Genomic DNA, 18869 nt, shown 5'->3' on the forward strand with positions numbered 1-18869 from the left:
GTGTCTTGGAGAGAGCAGGAGACACGACCCGGGCTCAGAGGGATCCCTCTTCCTTGAGGATGTCCCAAAGGATTGCTCCCTTTGGCATAAGGGTAATGGGAAGTAAATCACAGACTCAGAGAATCATTTGGGTTGTAAATCATGTTTAAGATTGAGTCTAACCATTAACCCAGCCCTGCAATGTCCCCACTAACCGTGTTCCCAGCTCCATTGCCCTTCTCTGGACACACTCCAGCACCACAGTGTCTTTCTTGTCGTGAGAGGTCCAAAATTGACCCTAGCATTCAAGGCATGGCCTCACCAGGGCTGAGCACATGGTTACAGTCACTGTCCTGGTCCTGATGGCCACAGTATTGCTGGTACAAGCCAAGATGCCAATGGCTTCTTGCCCCCCTGGGCACATGCTGGCTCATTTTCAGCTGTCAACCAACATTTGAACTTTACCTACACAATATAAATTTAATAGTTTCACTGGAATGCGCCGTTCATCTTGTCATAACATGGGGGTGTTTGGGAAGGCTTCGGAGCTGGTTTAATTAGCAAAGTTACTTGGGAGGGCATTTTGCATTATCTCCCTCCTTCTCTCTCTGCTCCTGCTCTGTAATTTATGTCAGTCGCAAAGGCGTGAGCTTTGCGGCACACAATAAACAGAGCGGGTTCAAAGCAGCGCTTCAAAGGACACGGGGAAGGGAGGGAGCTGGCAGGCAGTTTATGAGCTGTCATCTTCTGCACCGCCCCCAAAAACAAATAAATAAGTGAGAGCAGAGCTGTCCTGGCAGTGCTGTGGGCGCTGTGGGGTTGTGGCTCGTCCTGTCCCACAGTGCTGAGCTGGGTGACGCCTCTGGACAGATGGGATGTGGGTCAGGGGCACACTGCCAAGGATGCTGAGAGGAATTTGCTGTGCTGAGTAATGCCAGGATCCCGAGGGAAAGTTTTCCAGTGCTCCCCACTGGGCAGTGGCAGTCCTATTAAGGGCTTCATGTCCTCTTTGCATCAAAACCTACTTGTGCATTCACACGGGAGCCACACAGCAGCTCTGCTGGGGCTTTCCGTCTGTCTTTCTGTCTCGTGTCCCAGGAACTCCATACGCCACTGCCCGTCTGGCTGAAAGCCCAGGGCAGCAACGGGAAGATTTCCACTGACTTCAGTCTGTCTTGGATCAGATCCAGGGTGGGAGCAGGATTAAGATATCCACTCACTCCCTGATGGCCTGGACAATGGCCAGTGCCAGTGGCACACTTAGCGTGGCCCCTCCTGCTCAGAGCCATCCTGGCTGCTCAGCTCATCCAAGCCCCACATCTCTCAGAGAAAGCCAAAAGTTGTGCCACAACTATGCCACAAATGGCCTCTGTGTCTGCCTGGCTGAGGACAGACCTTCTTTGGGGCAGGGATCATCCATGTGTGTTTCCAACACAGCAGTCTGCTCTGAACATAAACAATGACAAGGGACGAGGCTTTTCTGCTGCAGTGGTGTGAAAAAAAAAAAAATCCAGATTAACTTTCCCACTCCTTTTCTTTCTCTCTCTGCATCTGAGAGCAAGAAACACAATTTATTACAGTGCTATCAAATTAGAAGTGTAGCTCAGGCTTTCAGTGGTCAATTACGATCCGCAGCGGAATGCCGGAGCCGGGTGTTCGCTCGCGGCGCTTTGTTCCCGCCAACGCCTTCCCGCAGGGCTGGCTCTGAGCTGTGTGGGCAGGGGGAGAGCCCTGCGGAGCTGCCAGCAGCCCCCGGCCCCACCATGCCGAGGGTCCTCGCTCGCCCCTCAGGTGTGTTTGGCATCCAAAACAAACACGTCAGGAAAACGGGGGACGCGAGGCTGGGCTTGAGTTTGGCCGCCTGCGTTTTGAGGGCAATTATATTTTGAGCTGAACCTGTGCCAAATTCGGTGGGTTCCAGTAGATTTGTTTTTACCAGGGATTGAAACGCACTGGGTTGAATGTTCCCACCAAACAATTCAGGCCTGTGCCCCCTGCAGCTCTTCTTTCATGCCCATCACTTCCTCCGCAAGCCGGTTCACACCGAGGGCTCCCTGGGAGCTGCTCCAGCTCCACTCGCCCCTCGCGTATTCAAGGCTCTTCCAGAAGAGTGCAGAGCTCAGCCCGCTGCTTTCCCAGCGCAAGCTGGCTCCCGCTAGCAAAAGCAGACTTGGGAAAGGTTATGTTCTTAAGGAAAATGGTTCTGTTGCTGCGCTAACAAAAGCGAGTTGTGTTTGACGGAGGATGCACCTTGGCGAGCCCTCGCTGTCAGTCAGACCTGAGGCACACAACATGCAGCAAGCACGCGACCTGCCACCCTGCACCAGTGCCACCCCGTGCTTGTGAGAAGCTGTCACCACACAGCTTCAATCCCTCGCAGAAAAAGAAATTAAAAAAAAAAAAAAAAAGAAATCCAGGTTCTGAAGGGCATATCTTAAAGATTGCAGAGAGTCATCTAGTTATGTAAAAATAAAGTATGAATTTTAATGTGAGGCATTAACATGAGCTCTTTTAGGAATAACTACAGGACTTCATGATGAACGTATTAGAGCCCTGCTCCAGCACAGGTGCCTGCCAGTCTTCATAAATCAGCTTCAACAAGTTAATTCTTCATAAAGGAAGAGGAATGTGAATTTCAGGGATGGATGAATGGGCACATAATAAAAAAGGTGCATGACTTAGAGCACAAGTCCTGGGAGGTGTGAAGAGGAGGGCAGTGTCAGGCAACACAGGAGAGGATAAGAGTTTTGGGAGAGGTCTTTTATATCCCAACAAAGGGCAGTAGGTTGCAAAAGTGACTCTTACCTATTGCTTCTCTCATGATAGTTCCTGCAGACACCTGGGGTGACTGGGTGCTGTTAGAGGTGCCAGGGGTGCTCAGTGACATGCAGAAGGCAGGCACTGCTGGCCATCTGAAGGTTGCTGTGGTGCAGAGGGTGGGCCCAGGACAATGCCCTGGCTCCTGTCCTTGGACACTACTTGTCCCAGAGCTGCTCTCAGGGAGGAGAGCACTCGTCCTCCCTGCACGTGGGGATGCTTCTCACACTAAACCTGTTCAAAAGGTCGCTGAGGTGTTCCCTGTGAATAGAGCTTGCTGCTGAGCCAGGCTGCTTTTATTTGTTGTTGATTTTATTGATGTTATTGACTTTTCCACGGGACACTTCGGGGACGTTTGCACGATCGCATGTGCAGGCGCTGCAAATTGCTTGATGGCACAATGTTTAACTCGTGCCCTGCACGGGCGCCAGAGACACATTTTTATTAAGAATCCGTGGTAGTTGCTGCTTTTGTGTTTATGATAACATGTATAATGCAGCCCTCACTGCTGCCGTCCCGCTGTGGCCACAGGCTAAGGCAGAGTGATGATGTGTCATGCGAGCTCTTCCCAGGCAGCAGCAGCCAGAGCCAGCACTCAGGCTGGCTGCAAGAGCTCCCCGGCCCTCTGACAGCATCCCAACAGGTAGGGAGTGTGCAGGATTGCAGCACGGCCAGCCCAGACACAGGGCATGGCTGCTGCTGCTGCTGCTGGGCTGCTGCCACGCTCAGTTCCTGCAGGCAAGGCCTGAACCTTGCAGGAATTTGTGTAATTGCCGATTGCAGCTACCAGGGGTGAAGGAGGTCAGGTGCACCTGAAAATTTCAGAGTTTCTAAGCCAAGGTCAAGGTCTCCTCAAAAGGCTGAGCACCTGCTGATGCTGGATGAGCAGTGACATGTGGCCACCAGGAAGGTGGTGCAGTCAGAGGTTTCACTGGGAAGAGAGGGGGATTAAGATACAGACCCTCCTGACTGCAGCCTCTCCCTGAGGCATTTCTTCATGTCCTTGCTGCCCCTGCCCTCTGCATCCCTGCTGTCCGCTCCTCCCGGGCAGCCAGCATCATGGCATTAAGTGTTTTAAGCAGAGCTTTTATGGATTGAGCTCTGGAAATGTGATGTTAACACAGCTACGCAGACAAACACCATTAATATTTCAGTATGTGGGTGAGGACAGGGAGAACATCCTTTCCTCCGTAAATAAAACAGGATCACTTGTTTTCTGCTCCAAGACTTGTCGCCTGCCTGAGACAGTAATATTTTAAAGTTGATTGGATCTTAAAATTGTAAGAGGTCCCCAGTGGCCCGACTTTAGCTGGCATTATCAGCTCAGCCATTGTCTTATGAAGCAATCTCCTCTTGAACCATCCTGTGCTCCCTCATCCTTTAAACACGTGCAGCCGGAAGCAGCTCGATTCTCTCCAGCTAAGGCTGCATGGTGATGGTGAGGAATGAAGATGAATATCCTCCTGCCTGTGACCTTGGCAGCAGCCAGCCTTGTCCTTGGCACTCGGAGCACCTCCGAAGGTTCCTGTTTGCTTTTCTTCACTCTCCAGGGACAGGTTGACAGTGCTGTCCTTCAGGCTGGAAAACACGTCAGAGGGAAAAGCTGGGGGAGCATGAGGGAGAGAGTGACATCCTGCAGTGCACGAGGGCCAGGCTGGACCACGCACTGGCACGGGGGAGATGGGGGCAGCTCACTGCCCTGGGCCCTGTTCTTGGGGGGAAGCAGCAGCACCATCCCCCAGCAAGGAGCAGCCAGTCCTGCAGCAGCATCGTGGTGAGCAGCAGCCTCCAAATGTCCCAGGGCAGTGTGCTGGCATGATTCCTGCTGTCGTGATGGATTAAAACCTGGTCCTGCCGTGGGGAGGACAAAGCAGGGAGTCCTGGGGGAGGGTGAGATGGGAGCCAGGAGCTGCTGTGGTGCTTCAGGCAAGAAAAATTATTTTAGTTTGAGAAGAAAGGCTTGGGCATGTCCCCACAGCAATTAAGCGGGGGTTTACACACAGGAGTTGTAAGGATGATTTCTAGAAAATGGGGATACACAGCTCTGGAAATCAGGAAGAAGAGAAGCAAAGGCATGAGGTGTGCTGGCAGGATTGGCTGAGGGAGTGCTGACAGTGCCATGCCTGCCCAGGAAGAAGGAAATCCTGATGGCATGTGGCTGGGCAGAGGGACAGGTAAAGGCAAAATGATCCTTAGTGGTTAGGAGTGAAAGTAAGACAAATTCAGGCAAGAAATATGGACAAATTCTTAGCAGCATGGTCATAAAACATGGGAACAGTTTACCTAGGGATGGCAGTGCAGCTTCCCAGAGTCTTTAAATCAACACCAGATATCACACGATCTCCAGGCAGAGAGCATCTGCAATCTTCTGAAGGTTTCCTTTGGGCTACGCTACCTCTGCTCTTAATTAGGGTGGGCTTAAAAAATTAAAAATCCTACCAGTTGATTTGCCTTTGCAGTGAATTTCCCCACTGGTTTCCATCTCAGTCCCATGAAACCAGGCATGTGTGTCTGCTGTTCTTATTTCCAGCTTCAGATAATTCTTCCAAAATGCCCTCTTGTACAAATTGAGCCCAATACGTGTGTGCTGTGGTAGCTAGGAGACTGGCAGGAACAGTGCTCGCCGTGATTATCCAAAGCAGTTGTCATGTTATTCTCATTGCTAATGGTATATAATTATGTATTAAGGCTCTCTCCAGGTAGAGCATCTTGGGGCAATTAGGGCACACAGCAGAGGACACGGAAAGGACCTCAAGACAAGTCACTTTGTCCCTCTGGAAAGGGAAATAATTGTCCCAGAACATATTGTTCGCATTTTTGCTGCCTGACATGAAAGCAGATCCATTGCAGTGAACCACATGGTGTGGCCAGAACCAAGAGAGCAGGATCCTCTCTCCATGGTGTGTGAAGCACTCCTGCTTGGAGCCATGCAGCCTTTCAAGCCAGGAATGCATTCCCCTCCTTTCCTTTCCTTATCACCGTTTGTTCTGGCCAGGGGGATTTGATCAGCCCTAGTCTGTCCACCCTGATGATCCCAGGCTGGCCCAATCCTGTCCAGGCTGCTGGTGGCGTTTCACTGGGTGAGCCTGGGCTGGGGAGAGGATTATCTGTGGGGTGCTTTTCTCCAGGGGCTGTGGAGCTCCTCAGCTGGCCCCTTCCACTGGGCCCAGCCTGCCTGTGCCCTGCAGAGCTCACAGACCAGAACACCACCCCAAACTGCACTGCTGCCCTGCTCACAGACCAGAAACACCACCCCAAACTGCACTGCTGCCCTGCTCACAGACCAGAAACACCACCCCAAACTGCACTGCTGCCCTGCTCACAGACCAGAAACACCACCCCAAACTGCACTGCTGCAGAGCTCACAGACCAAAACACCACCCCAAACTGCACTGCTGCAGAGCTCACAGACCAGAAACACCACCCCAAACTGCACTGCTGCCCTGCTCACAGACCAGAAACACCACCCCAAACTGCACTGCTGCCCTGCTCACAGACCAGAACACCATCCCAAACTGCACTGCTGCCCTGCTCACAGACCAGAAACACCATCCCAAACTGCACTGCTGCAGAGCTCACAGACCAAAAACACCACCCCAAACTGCACTGCTGCAGAGCTCACAGACCAGAAACACCACCCCAAACTGCACTGCTGCTGAGCTCACAGACCAGAAACACCACCCCAAACTGCACTGCTGCTGAGCTCACAGACCAAAACACCACCCCAAACTGCACTGCTGCAGAGCTCACAGACCAAACACACCACCCCAAACTGCACTGCTGCAGAGCTCACAGACCAGAAACACCACCCCAAACTGCACTGCTGCCCTGCTCACAGACCAGAAACACCACCCCAAACTGCACTGCTGCCCTGCTCACAGACCAAAAACACCACCCCAAACTGCACTGCTGCCCTGCTCACAGACCAGAAACACCACCCCAAACTGCACTGCTGCCCTGCTCACAGACCAGAAACACCACCCCAAACTGCACTGCTGCCCTGCTCACAGACCAAAAACACCACCCCAAACTGCACTGCTGCCCTGCTCACAGACCAGAAACACCACCCCAAACTGCACTGCTGCCCTGCTCACAGACCAGAAACACCACCCCAAACTGCACTGCTGCCCTGGACACGGACCCAAGGTGGGGGAGAAGGCTGGAGTGACAGCACCAAGCGTGTGGCACCAACCATGGGGAATCAGGGAGGTGGGACTCTTGCCTTCTGTGCTGCCACGAGTCCTGGGCTTACACTGATACCTACAGGTGGATTCAGCCAGAGCTTCTCCCTCTTTGCCTCCTCTGGAAACAAAGAACAAAACAATTTAATTCCTGCAGAAAACTCTTCTTCCCTGTGGAAATTATGTCTCCAGAGGTAGCTTGCACTCTTTTCAGACCTGCCTCCGACTGCTCGAGCAGTCCAACCACGCTGCCCAGGGGAAGCCGGTGGGCTCTGTGCAGCATCCCCAGCCCAGCCCTGGCTCCAGCCCCGCGCTCCCTCCTGGAGCCGCAGCTCCGCCGCTCCCTGTGTTCGGGAGACACCACAAGACCGACTGCAGCAACAGCAGCGATGCCGCCGGGGCACGGCAGCCCACGAGAACAGGCTGGGGGTGGTTTTGGGGCTGTTAACGAGCAGCGGGTTGAGTTCAAACCTTGCGCAGGGAAAGGCGAGGGCATTGCAGATACACCTGGTGGGGAACATCCCACTGCCCCTGGGCTCCTGCTGCAAAAAGCAGCTCCTGCCAGGGGTGCTGGTGAGCACAGCACAGAAAATGGAAGCGTGCAACAGGTTGGAGGACTCGTGGGGACATGGAGGGGATACAAAATCCAGAATCAACAGTGAGGACAGCAGGGGAGCCTTCACGGTGCTGCCAGCCCCCAGGGCTGGCACCACTGCAGGCGTTTCCCCTCCAGGAAAGGGCTGGGCTCTGCCCGTGTGATGGCACTGGGGATCCACCTTCTCTGCCCTGTGAGGAGTTTTATTCTGGCTGGCAGGAACAATGAGGACAAACACTGCAGAGCGCTGGCTGGCGATGAAAGTTTCTCTGAACCAGCAGAGATTTGCTTCAAAGGGGCCTGTGAAGAGGTTCCATTTAATTACGAGGCAGGAAGCGCCACATAACTAATATATATATGCACACAAATTTATACCCATGCATGTGGCCATCCCCAAAATGCTGGGCACTGCAGAGAGCCAGGCAGACCCTTCAGTGCTGCAGCCCTGGCAGCTCGTGGACCAGACTGCTGCACTGGAGTCACGTTGCAGCCAAAGGAACGTGAAACTCAGTTTTATTTTTAACTTGGCTGGAGGGAAAGTGGAAGGAATATCTTACAGTGGAAGAAGTAGATGAGGACCCTGGAGATCTCAGCTGAGTTCTTGGCTCTGCTGCAAATTCCCCATGCGACCTTAAGGAGGTCACTTCATCTCTCTGTGCTTCATTTCCCTTCTGCAAAGTTTGGAGAGCGTGATCCTCCCTCCGGTCTTGTCTGTTGGGTCGGGAGCAGACACCAATTTTATTCCCTTGCAAGTGCAGTGCAGGAGAGCACTCTGTCTGGGAAGGTGCTGGGCAGTTTCCCCAGCTGTGTGGTTTTTGAACCCCAGTTCCCCCCAGATTTCCCAGGAAAGGGGGTTTTGAGCCTGGTCTTAGGGAAGCAGAAGGATTTGCACTCTGTGACCTGCCCGCAGTGGCCAGAGCTGAGGGGTCAGTGGGTGCCGCTTGACTCACCAGACAATTGTTTTCTTTTCCAAAACACGGTGCCTGCTAGGCCCTGTCACACCATTATCACACCCATTTGTGCTCCTCTGTCAGTGCCGGGGATGGATCTCGCTGAGTGCCACCTCTCCCTCCCCTGGCACCTGACAGACAGCCCGTGCCCCTCGCCTGGCACCGCGCTGCTGCCAGCAGCTCCTCCAGCACGGGGATGAAATACTGCTGCACACCCGGCAATTTATGGCCATTTGGATCCCATCCATCAGCTGGGAGGCGGCAGGGAGGCAAATCCCTGATTCCAGAGGGACCCCCGTCCCGTGGCCTGGGAGGCTCTTGCTCACACTAACCCCTGCTTTGCCCCTTTCCCTCTCTTCCCTCTGCTCTCTCCTGCTGGAAGGACAGTCCTGGGGCCGGGGTGCCCTGTCCTGGGTGGCTGTGGCAACTTCTGACAAGTTGTGTTTTACGGAGTAGTCGCGGGGTAATCTTGCACGTCCTTGTTTTGTCATTTAGGGCACTTAAAGTGTCACAGAGATTTCACTACCCTAAAAGCTTATCTGTCAGCAGGAGAGAGTTATTCCAGTAAAAGGGTATCATCAGCGGCAGTGGGAGGGAAAAAAAAAAAAGAGACAAAAATCGTGTCTGAAGGTTTTCTATTCCGGGCTCTCTGCAGCCGACCTTGAGCTGCTGCAGCTGCACCCGGCGGCTCCAGGGCCTGTGGGCAGCCCTGGCAGGAGTGCCAGGGTGGGCTGAGCACTGTCCCAGCACATCCCTGCCCCTCCAGCATCCAGCTCAGCCCCAAAGACCGGGGGAAAGTTGCTTGAGGGTCCCTGTTCATCCCCTGCCTTCACAAGGTTGATGCTGCAGCTGCCAGAGGACAGAAGTTCCTCTGCCCATTGTGGAGCCAGCAGCTGGGCCTGGGAGCAGGATTCCTCTAAAAAGAGAGAACGGGAGCAGACCACACTGAGGGTGGGCAGAAGTGTAGCATGAGCTGGTATTTTTCCTGATTTCTGTGGTTTGCACCCAAACAGTGCAGTGTGGATTGATGGAGAGGATGAGAGGCGCAGGGAAGGGCAGAGAAAAGACGGAGGGAGGAAGGGAAGGAGGGAGGGATAACTGGTTGCTCTTTTTTGCCATCGTGGGAGGCTCAAATGGCTCATGTCTGGAAGGAGTTTCCACATGGGAAACTCTCCATGCTGGCAGCCACTGGAGCTGCGGGGACTCCTGTTCAAAGGGGAGCACAAACCCCTGGTGCAGTCAGGTTTAATGTGCTGTTAAAGACCTCGATCCGGGAGACAGCCACAAGCAGCACAGGGTGGAGCCAAGGGCTCCCCGGCACACTTTGTATTTGCCTTTGAGGAATTCTTTTAAATACCACGTCCAAAAAGAGTCGCTCGCATCCCTAAATCTGGAACCTCCGTGCCTGGGTGATGCTGGTGGAGCTTTCAGAGCGTGGAAACAACTGTGGTGTAATTCTCCTGCAGAAGGGAATGGGTGAAGCCAGGGGGTCCTTGCTGCTCCCCCTCCCCAGCTCCTGCTGCAGGAGGGAACTTTGTTTCCAGCCCAAAATAACACCCGCTTTGGTGGGGTTTATCTGTGCTCTGCCAAGTGCGTGACAAATTTGCACTAAATTGGAACCTCAAATGATGCCAGCACAGAAAACCACGAGTGCTATTGCATAACACAGGGAGACAAGATAAAAATCCTCCATACGGCACCGTTTCTTCAGAAGCAAGAATAAACAATATTTAAAAATGCATAAACGCAGGTGGCATATTTTCCTTAAAAATTGTTTCAAGAAAAACAAAGGCATTTTAACAAGGAATAAAATATGAAAAGCAGAAGAAGTAGGTCAGAAAGAAATCAGTGGAAGAGGGGAAAACTAACAACATAGAAATGAAAGGCAAAGTGAATTCTGGTGGCACGTGGCTGTGATGTGGGTGTGGGGAGCTGCTGGGACAAGGGTGAACTGTGTGTCCTCAGCTCCAGCAGTGCCTGGGGGCCAGCAGGCCACAGGGATGCACCCAGGCATCTCTGCAGGTGCTGGCTGTGGTGGGTAACCCTGTGCAGGGATGTCCCTGAGCTCTGCCCTGCTCCAAGCCTGCCCACACAGAAAACAAACCTCTCTGGAATTGCCAACTTACCTGGGAGTTGGTGACAGAGGAGAGAGACATTTCACAGACTCATTTATTTGCCCCATTAACCATTTTAACGGCCTCTCTGCAATAACAATCATTCCCAGGGCTGGCAGAGCAGGTGTTCTGACAATCAGCAGGATTGAGCAGCCCTGGCTGGCCGTTATTATTAATGCCCATAATAAAAACATGCCTGGGAGCCGCACACCCCGCGCTCCATTACACCCTCTGCTTTATGGGCCAGCAGCTCCTGCTCCAGGACAGCCCAGGAGCAGCGTGGCGAGCCCCAAAGAAAGGCTGTCCAAAACCACCACCTTTCAACTGACCTGTTTTATTGTGTCGTGAAAGAGTGCACCTAAAACCAGGTGCAAGGAGTATCAAACAGCGTGGTGTACCTGGAACACCCGACCCCGGGCGCTCTGAGGCCGATTCCCTGCTCAAACTGAAAAGCAGCAGCAACTCAGGCTTCTGTCTGCATTGAACAGCTGGTAAGAAACAAGGTAACCCAGGGTGCAGCTTCCCAAGAGACTGGCAAACAAAAAAAACCCAGGAGACGCATCTAGTGTGTGCTAGGGGCTGGTGGGGCGGGAGGGGAGATCAGCTGGCAGCTTTATCGCTTTCCCCGTTCTCAATCAGTTTCCTTTTCTTCTCATCCGTTTTCCTCTTGAAGATGTGGTCTCTGTAGAACTGGAGTTCTTTGATGCTTTCCCTGATGTCATCAAGTGCTCTGAAAGAGAATTAAGGAGGGTTTCAAAGAGCCTGGGTACATCTCCAGCCATGCCCACATCCTAATGCCGCTGAAAACTTCCAGGCTGCAGGAAACCAAACTGTGCACATGGAAGGTGCATCTGTCAGACATGAAAATAACACTCATTGTCTCAGGGAAGCAATAAAAGTCCAGTGGTGCCAACGTGCCAGGGAGTAGCTCATGGTTTATTAGCTTATGTCAGCCTGGGATACAGCTGCTGGAAACCAACAGGGTCTAGAGCATGGGCTGTCAGAAACAGTCCAGCCCAAGGGAAGGGACAGGGCTCCAGAGAGCTGCCCAAGGCTCCAGAGAGCTGCCCAGCTCAGCCAGGGCAGCTCAGGGCTCAGCTCCCTCCACATCAACCACGACTTCAGCCAGGAGCTCTGTGACAGCCAGCCCTCCTCCTCCTCCTCCTCCTCTGTGTGTACCAGAGCCTCCCTCCTGCCCAGCACGGGCACACCAGAGCAGAGCCACAGGGGCTCCCTGGCTCCTTCCTGCTACCTCTCTGGCACATTCCAAGCCAGGGAAACAGGCAGGAGCAGGACTCTCCTTCCCCCATTCACAGTTCTCCAATTTTTGTGTTCCTGCGACCACCTCTGCCCAAAAAAAGGGCAGATAACCCCCATTAAGTGACTGTTTGCATGGTCAACAAACATGCACCTTGAAGAGCAGAGTGAATCAGAAGGGCTGAGGAAACTTCTGGTTCTCTGGATTTTAATAATCCCTTTCCCTATTCTCCTGTCTCTTTGGACAGGAGAATTCAAACACGTGACAGGCTCCAGAAGCCATCTCCACCACAGGATGCTGGAATTCACAGGGAGCCCACACCCTGCTGAGGAAGAGCAGAGCTCTCTGCAGGACAAGCCCTGCTCTGCCAGTGACAGAGGCACAAAGCTCACCTGTGAGAAGCCGCCTTCTTTGGTGCAAACTCGTATTCCTCTGGATACCAGCGCCTGGGAGCACAAGAATTGCCACTTAGAAAGAAAACTGGGGTTCAAAGCCACGTCTGGTGGCTGCTGTGGGTTTGTTACACCTGGTGAAGGAGCCCTGGTTCCAGTGCCACCCAGAGAAGCCACAGCCCTGAGAGTGGCCCTGCCCGATCTGCAGAGCCCCAGCACCACAAATGGGCATCCCGGGGGGATCTTCAAACCATTAACTGGGGGAACATTTACCTGCAAAGCTCCTTGACAGTGCTCACATCAATGATCCTGTAATGAAGGTGCCTCATGAACTGCGGCATGTATTTGTCAAGGAATTTCTTATCTGCATGAACAGAGTTACCTACAAAGACACAAACAAGATGTTTCTTCAAAGATGCTACAGAGCAACAAGGAAAGGAGCAGCAGGCGGAGCGAGCTGGGAGAGATCACAGGGGGAGAAAAGCCATTCACAAGCAGCTCGTTTATCCCATTTTCTAGCAAATATGATTGTAAAGGTTTGTCAGATTTTCATTGCAGGATCACACGGGGTTTAATACTAATACCTCTAGTAATTCCTCAGTTACTACTCCCACAATTTGTGTCACACAGATAAATATCACAGAATTATGCCAGCATCGGGTTTTTCGCCAAGTGAAAGTGGCCATTGGTATTCATTTCACTCAGCACCAGTGCCAAGACCACATATGGAATTCTGAAAGCAGTTCTGGGTAACGGGACACCTGGAAGATCCTCATTTGGCCTTTGGTTGGGCAGCCAGGCAGGAAAAGGCAGAGCACAGAACAGGAAGCCATCCCTGCCGTGTGCCAGGGGGTGCTGGCATCCCGCTGGATGCAGGATGGAGGGGGATGTGCTGAGGTGCAGACAGAAGGTGCCTCACCTGCGAGAGGACAGAGCCCTGGGGGTGTCTGCTGCCGCACGAAGGACAGGAACTCGTACTCTGCCTGCTGCAGCGAGATTTTACTCTCCTTCACAGCCTTGGTAAGGCCAGACTGCAAAAAAGAGCCAAGTCATAAATCAGCAACACCCTGCCACAGACACTGCCAGGAATGCTCCGGATCTCTAGTAAATGTTTAACTCTGCAGTGGAAGGTCAGCCCTTGGAGCGCTGCTTGTTCCCCAGGTGCCTCCTGAGCTCTGAGTCTCAGTTCTCTGGGGCACCCCCAGCCTTTACTCTCCCCAGGGACCTCCTGCCTGGGAAGGAAAACCAAGGCAGGTAAATAGTCCTGACAGCACTGACCTTCCTGTGTGGTTTGGGACTTTCTCCTTCCCTTTTTCTGCTTCCTTTGCTCAGAGTTCTTTTCAGTTACCAAGATGTGAGGCGTTGTTTATCCACCTGCACATCCTTGAGCCAGGAGAGCGCTGCATCCCTTCATATCCCTGATCCAGGAGAGGCACTCACCTCCCCAGCAGGGAGCAGCAGCTACCAGTGAACACAAATAAACAGGATCCTGCCTTCAGGGTTTATCAAGATTCCTATAAATCAGGAAAGTTCCTCCCCCTTTTTTTTTTTCAATAGCTAAATGTCAAATCCTCTCCAAGTGTTCTCAGTGATTTATTTCCATCTGGCTACGCTATATATTTCCACGACTGTGCAGCAAAAATCTACTTGACAGATCCAAGTGGTGGTTAAAAAATTCATTATGTGGCAGCATTTTCATCTATATTCTAATTGCTTCTCTTCTCTTAGTCAATTAAAAATAAGTAGCTCCTCAGGAGCAGCAAGGACGCATGCTACCATCTCCAATTCTCTCCCGAGCTGAAGCTGAGCTGGAATCCTCGACTGGGGCAGGGAGAAGCACCCATCACAGTAAATTAATATTCATCCCCCAAACTCTTGCTAATTCTTCCCAGGGAGAGCAAGATGCTGAAGGGGAAGGAGGGGGGGGTTATGGATGTCTTAAAACTTCAGCCCTTAATTGAAAACTAACTTGAATTTCAATTCATCATCACAGACTGCAAAATCCATTTGCTCTCTTGCTGCTGGCAAGGAGGAACCTTTCTTTGGTGGCCCAAAGAACTAAAAATAATCTCCTGCTGCAAAAGCGAAGTTTTCAGTGAAAATATCCACAAGGCTTACAGCACTGAGGGAAGAGGCAAAACCCCAGTGTTTACAGGCCTGTTTAATCCCACATGCACCAGAGTCCACAGGAAGAAATCTGCCTTGACTGGCTCTGGACTGTTCTGCACTGATCCTGCACCTGTTCTTACTCAGGCATTCAAGCTTCACCTCCCCCTTCCCCACTGGAATTATTCTGAATTATTTTATGCAAGACTTCAGCAGGAGGAGCTGTCAGAATCTGAACCCAACCCAGCCTACAGCAGGGCTCCCACAGAGGCAGGAGGTGGCCAGCAGCTCTGTGAGAGGACAAAGAAACCAAACCCCAGTTCCCAGCCTCCCACTGGGAGAGAGGAGGCTGAGCCCTGCCTTGGGAGATGTGAGCCAGTGGCACAATAGATCCCATTCTGCCCCCCTGCCTGCTCAGCCCTCCCAGGGGAGTCCCACTGCTGCTGCTGTGCTGATGCCTCCTGCTCCCAAACCAGGAAGCAGCTTCCAGCACTCCTCCAACTTATCAGAAACCAGGCTGCAAAGCACGGGCTGCTTCAGGCAAGCTGGAAGCTGAAGGCTAAAGATCCCTGAGTGCACTCTGAGCTGTGCCACAGATGGCCTGTGACACCTTGGGCAAAGCATTCCACGGAGGCCCCTCGGTACAAAATAAGACAGATACTGTCTCCTGTCTTTGAACCCCTCTGTGTGGCTGTGAATTGCTCAGCACAGGATTTGTTCCTGCTCAGGTTGTTACTGCAGCGGATCACTCATAATTAGAGTCCTGTAGCTGATCACTCAGAATTATACGTACTGCAGCTGATCACTCAGGTTTACAAATGCTGTAGTTGATCACTCAGATTTACACATCCTGCAGCTGATCACTCAGAATTATATGTACTACAGCTGATCACTCAGATTTACAGTCTGTAGCTGATCACTCAGAATTAGTCCTGCAGCCGATCACTCAGGATTACACGTCCTGCAGCTCATCACTCAGATCTACACGTCACTCCACAGTGGGGTTTTACCTTGCCGTGGTGCTCCTTGCACCACTCGGACATGCTCTCCAGCAGCTCGTCGGGCTGGTTGATAATCAGGTTCGGGCCCTGTCGGGGACGGGGAAACACAAAGGGAACGGGGAAGAAAAGTTCAGAAGCACGTAGAAGTTCGGTGCCGGGCCGAGCCGGGAGCAGGGCCAGCCTGGGGGCACCGGGTGCGGGGTGACGCAGGCCGCGCTCCCGGTGCGGAGCGGAGCCCGGAGCCCGGGGCCGGCCCCGCCGTGACTCCGCTCCACATGCCCCGCGGGGTCCCGCGCGGCTCACCTCGGCCAGCACGTTGAGGTCGCAGTCGGTGATCAGACACGCCATCTCCAGGATCTGGTCCTTCTCCACGTCCAGGCCCGTCATCTGCCCGGGGCGAGCGGCAGCGTCAGCGCGCCCCGGGCCCCGCGCCCCCCGTCCCGCCCGCTCCCTCCCCGCGCCCCCCGCCGCCCCGCACCTCCAGGTCCACCCAGACCATGCGCTGCCCCATGTCGCCGCCGGCCATGGCCGCCGCCCTCCGCCGGCCCCGCCACAACCGCCCGGCGCAGCTCCGCAGGCGGCCCAGGCCGGCGCGGCCGCCGCCCAGCATCGCCACCGCACTACAGCTCCCGGCGAGCCCCGCGCCGCCGCCCACGCTCCATTGGGGGTTGTGGCGCCGCAAGGGCTGCTGGGAGATGTAGTCCGCGGTAGCCGGGGGCGCGCCTCCGTCAGCGGCGGCACGGAGCAGCTCCGCCGCCCGGCCGCAAAGGCGGAGGTGCACCCAGGGGCTGTCCCCAGCGAGACTTTTAATGTTCTCCAAGACAGTACTGTAATATTTTAAATGAACAACAGGGAATGGGTTCATATTGAAAGAAAGAAGGTTGGGATTACATATTAGGAAAAAATTCTTTACTGTGAAGGTGCTTAGGCACTGTAACAAGTTACCCATGGAAATTGTGGATGTTCCGTCAGTAAAAGCGTTCAAGGCCAGGCTGGATGGGGCTCTGAGCAGCCTGGTCTGGTGGAAGGGGTCCCTGCCTCTGGCAGGGGGTGGAGTGAGGTACCTACAACCCAGACCAATGTGTGATTATGTGACTGTATAAAACAACATGAGGAATGCTACAGATGCCGGGCAGCATGTCCCACCTCAACTCTGCTGAAAACACGACCCTTCCATCTGACACAGACCTTCCTTTCTCCTAAAAAAATACTACCAGCACTGATCTGTGACAGGAGGACAGAGCGGTGGCTCCTCCAAGACTTCCCCACGGCTTCCTCGCCCCGTGAAAAGCCCTGGAGCGTGCGCCAACACATTTAATACTGAGACCAGAGTTTGGCAGGACTGCACTGCTGGTATTTTTTTACAAACACTAAAAGGTGCCTTCACTGGGGGTGTTTTTTGGGAGGGGGGGGGTTTGTACAAGTACTCGGCGAGAAAGAGGCGCGGTTGGCTGTGCCCTCGAGTCCGTCAGTGCCGCGCCGAGTGCCACTTGGGCTCCCTGTAGCTGTCCCTGCGGTACTCGTAGCTCCAGCCGTCGCGGTGCCGCTCGTCGTGGTGCTCCTCGCGGCCCCGGTAGTGGTGCTCGGCCTCGTGGCCCCTCTCCTCGAAGCCGTACTCGTCCCTCTTGCCGCGGCCGTACTCGGCGCCGCACTCGAAGCGCTCGCGGCCCGCGTGCCGGCTGTCGGGGCCGTAGGGGTGGGCGCCCAGCCGGGCCTTGCGCGGCCCCTCGGCGCGCCGCGGCCCCGGCGAGCCCGGCACGGCGTGGAACGGGTGCGGGTAGCCGGGAGGGGCAAAGCCAGGCTCGTATTTGCCCCCGAACTGGGGCTGCTGCCGGGCCGCGCTGTTCATCTGCAAGGCAAACGGGGTGGGCTTGGTCACTCTGAGCCAAACACCAGCTTTACGTCACCCAGAGCCCCCCCAGCTGCCCCCTGTGCAGGTTCAAATCTTCTGGGGCTGTCCCCGCGGCGCCCCAGGGTGCGCACGTACCACCGCTTGTCTCTGCAGGCTCGACGGGAAGCCCGGCGCGCCGTCTGGAACCCTGTCGTACCTGCAGGGCAAACACAGCGCGAGGTGAACACAGCCCTGCTGCACCCCAAGGTGCTGCCTCCACCCAAGGGCGCTTGGGAGCGGGCAGGAGCGCGGTGACCCCGCAATGGCAGCTGGCCACACTCGCACCTGCTGCAGTTGGAGGCTGGGTGAGGCACGCCAGGAAGGCTGGCGCCAGGAGCTCCCAGCGGGGAACAGGACGGATTGATCTCCTGGGCGGCGTGGCTGCTCCCTGGGGAGAGACAAGTGTTTCAGGACACACGCAGACAGCAGCTAAGGAGAGCGGGTGTGAAGTGGTCTTGCAGGAAATTAACGCGTTCTGAATTGGCTCTCAAGTTTCAGGGATCTGCAAAAGCACATGGTCCACTTACCAAACCAAAGCCCTGCAACTGCCTTAATTCCCACCACAAAGGGCAGACACTGCAGCCAATGTGCCTCATTTAACCACTACCAGATGCAATTTTTAATGCTGCTGTGATAATTTAGAACGGATCTTAGAGGTGCTGCAGGAATAGCCAACAAAAACTCACAGAGAAGGCTCGGCCAAGGGGTCGCACCGGCCGTGAGGGACAGAGGGGCCCGGTGGAAGCACCGGGACAGGAGGGTGCGAGGGGAGCAGAGCTGGCAGACGAGGCACAGCCTGGTGAGAGGCTCCTGCAGCTCACCCGAGCAACCAGGGCTGTGCTGCAGGCCAGGGCAGCGGCCAGCAGCTCCCGGAGCCCGCGGTACCTGATCGGAACTGGATGCGCATGGGCCGCCCGTACAGCTTGATCCCGTTGAGCAGCCGCAGCCCGTACGGCACCGACTCCTCGTGCTTGAAGTTGACGAAGGCGAACTGCTTGGGCCGTCCATCGCGGTCCTTCGGGATCTTCACGGTGATCACGGGGCCCGCCTGGCGCCGGGGGCGAGGGCGTTGAGCGGGCACCGGCAGGGAGCGGCCGCGCGCGCCCCGCCGAACCCTGTCCCGCGGCGGCCGCCGTAGCCCCGCCGGCCATGGCGGCCGCGGCCCCCCCCCGCCGCGCCCTCCCCCGGCACACGCAGCGCGGCCGCCGGGCGGTACCTGGTGGAAGAGCTCGAAGATGAGCTCCTCGGTGACCTTGGGGTCCAGGTTCCCCACGAAGAGCGTCCGGTTGGCCTCGGCAGCCGCCGCGCCCATGGCCGCGCCGGGAAGTGAGCGAGCGCGCGCCCAGCGGCCGATGGCCCCGCCCCGCGTGACGTCACGTCACGTGGGCGCGGGGACCTGCCCCTTCCGGAGGGGGCGAGGCCGGAGGGGGCGGGGCCATGGGGGCGGGGCCATGGGGGCGGGGCCATGGGGGCGGGGCCATGGGGGCGGGGCCATGGGGGCGGGGCCATGGGGGCGGGGCCATGGGGGCGGGGCCATGGGGGCGGGGCCATGGGGGCGGGGCCATGGGGGCGGGGCCATGGGGGC

The 18869-nt window shown here is 55.1% G+C and overlaps 2 protein-coding genes across 2 annotated transcripts; both read right to left on the bottom strand.

The window, feature by feature from the left end:
• Window positions 1-10954: 10954 nt before the first annotated feature.
• REXO2 (RNA exonuclease 2) lies at window positions 10955-16028 on the bottom strand. The gene is made up of 7 exons (XM_064397700.1): window positions 15872-16028; window positions 15697-15780; window positions 15403-15480; window positions 13206-13317; window positions 12560-12668; window positions 12287-12340; window positions 10955-11366 (listed from the first exon to the last, which is right to left on the bottom strand). Exons 1-7 carry the CDS (start codon window positions 16001-16003, stop codon window positions 11237-11239), a joined length of 699 nt encoding a protein of 232 aa, XP_064253770.1. The 5' UTR covers window positions 16004-16028; the 3' UTR covers window positions 10955-11236.
• A 259-nt stretch (window positions 16029-16287) lies between these two features.
• Window positions 16288-18668, bottom strand: RBM7 (RNA binding motif protein 7). The gene is made up of 5 exons (XM_064397702.1): window positions 18501-18668; window positions 18170-18332; window positions 17570-17672; window positions 17381-17441; window positions 16288-17242 (listed from the first exon to the last, which is right to left on the bottom strand). Exons 1-5 carry the CDS (start codon window positions 18594-18596, stop codon window positions 16862-16864), a joined length of 804 nt encoding a protein of 267 aa, XP_064253772.1. The 5' UTR covers window positions 18597-18668; the 3' UTR covers window positions 16288-16861.
• Between the last annotated feature and the right edge of the window lie 201 nt (window positions 18669-18869).

Source organism: Passer domesticus, chromosome 23 (assembly GCF_036417665.1).
Source record: "Passer domesticus isolate bPasDom1 chromosome 23, bPasDom1.hap1, whole genome shotgun sequence".
NCBI classification, from domain to species: Eukaryota; Metazoa; Chordata; class Aves; order Passeriformes; family Passeridae; genus Passer; species Passer domesticus.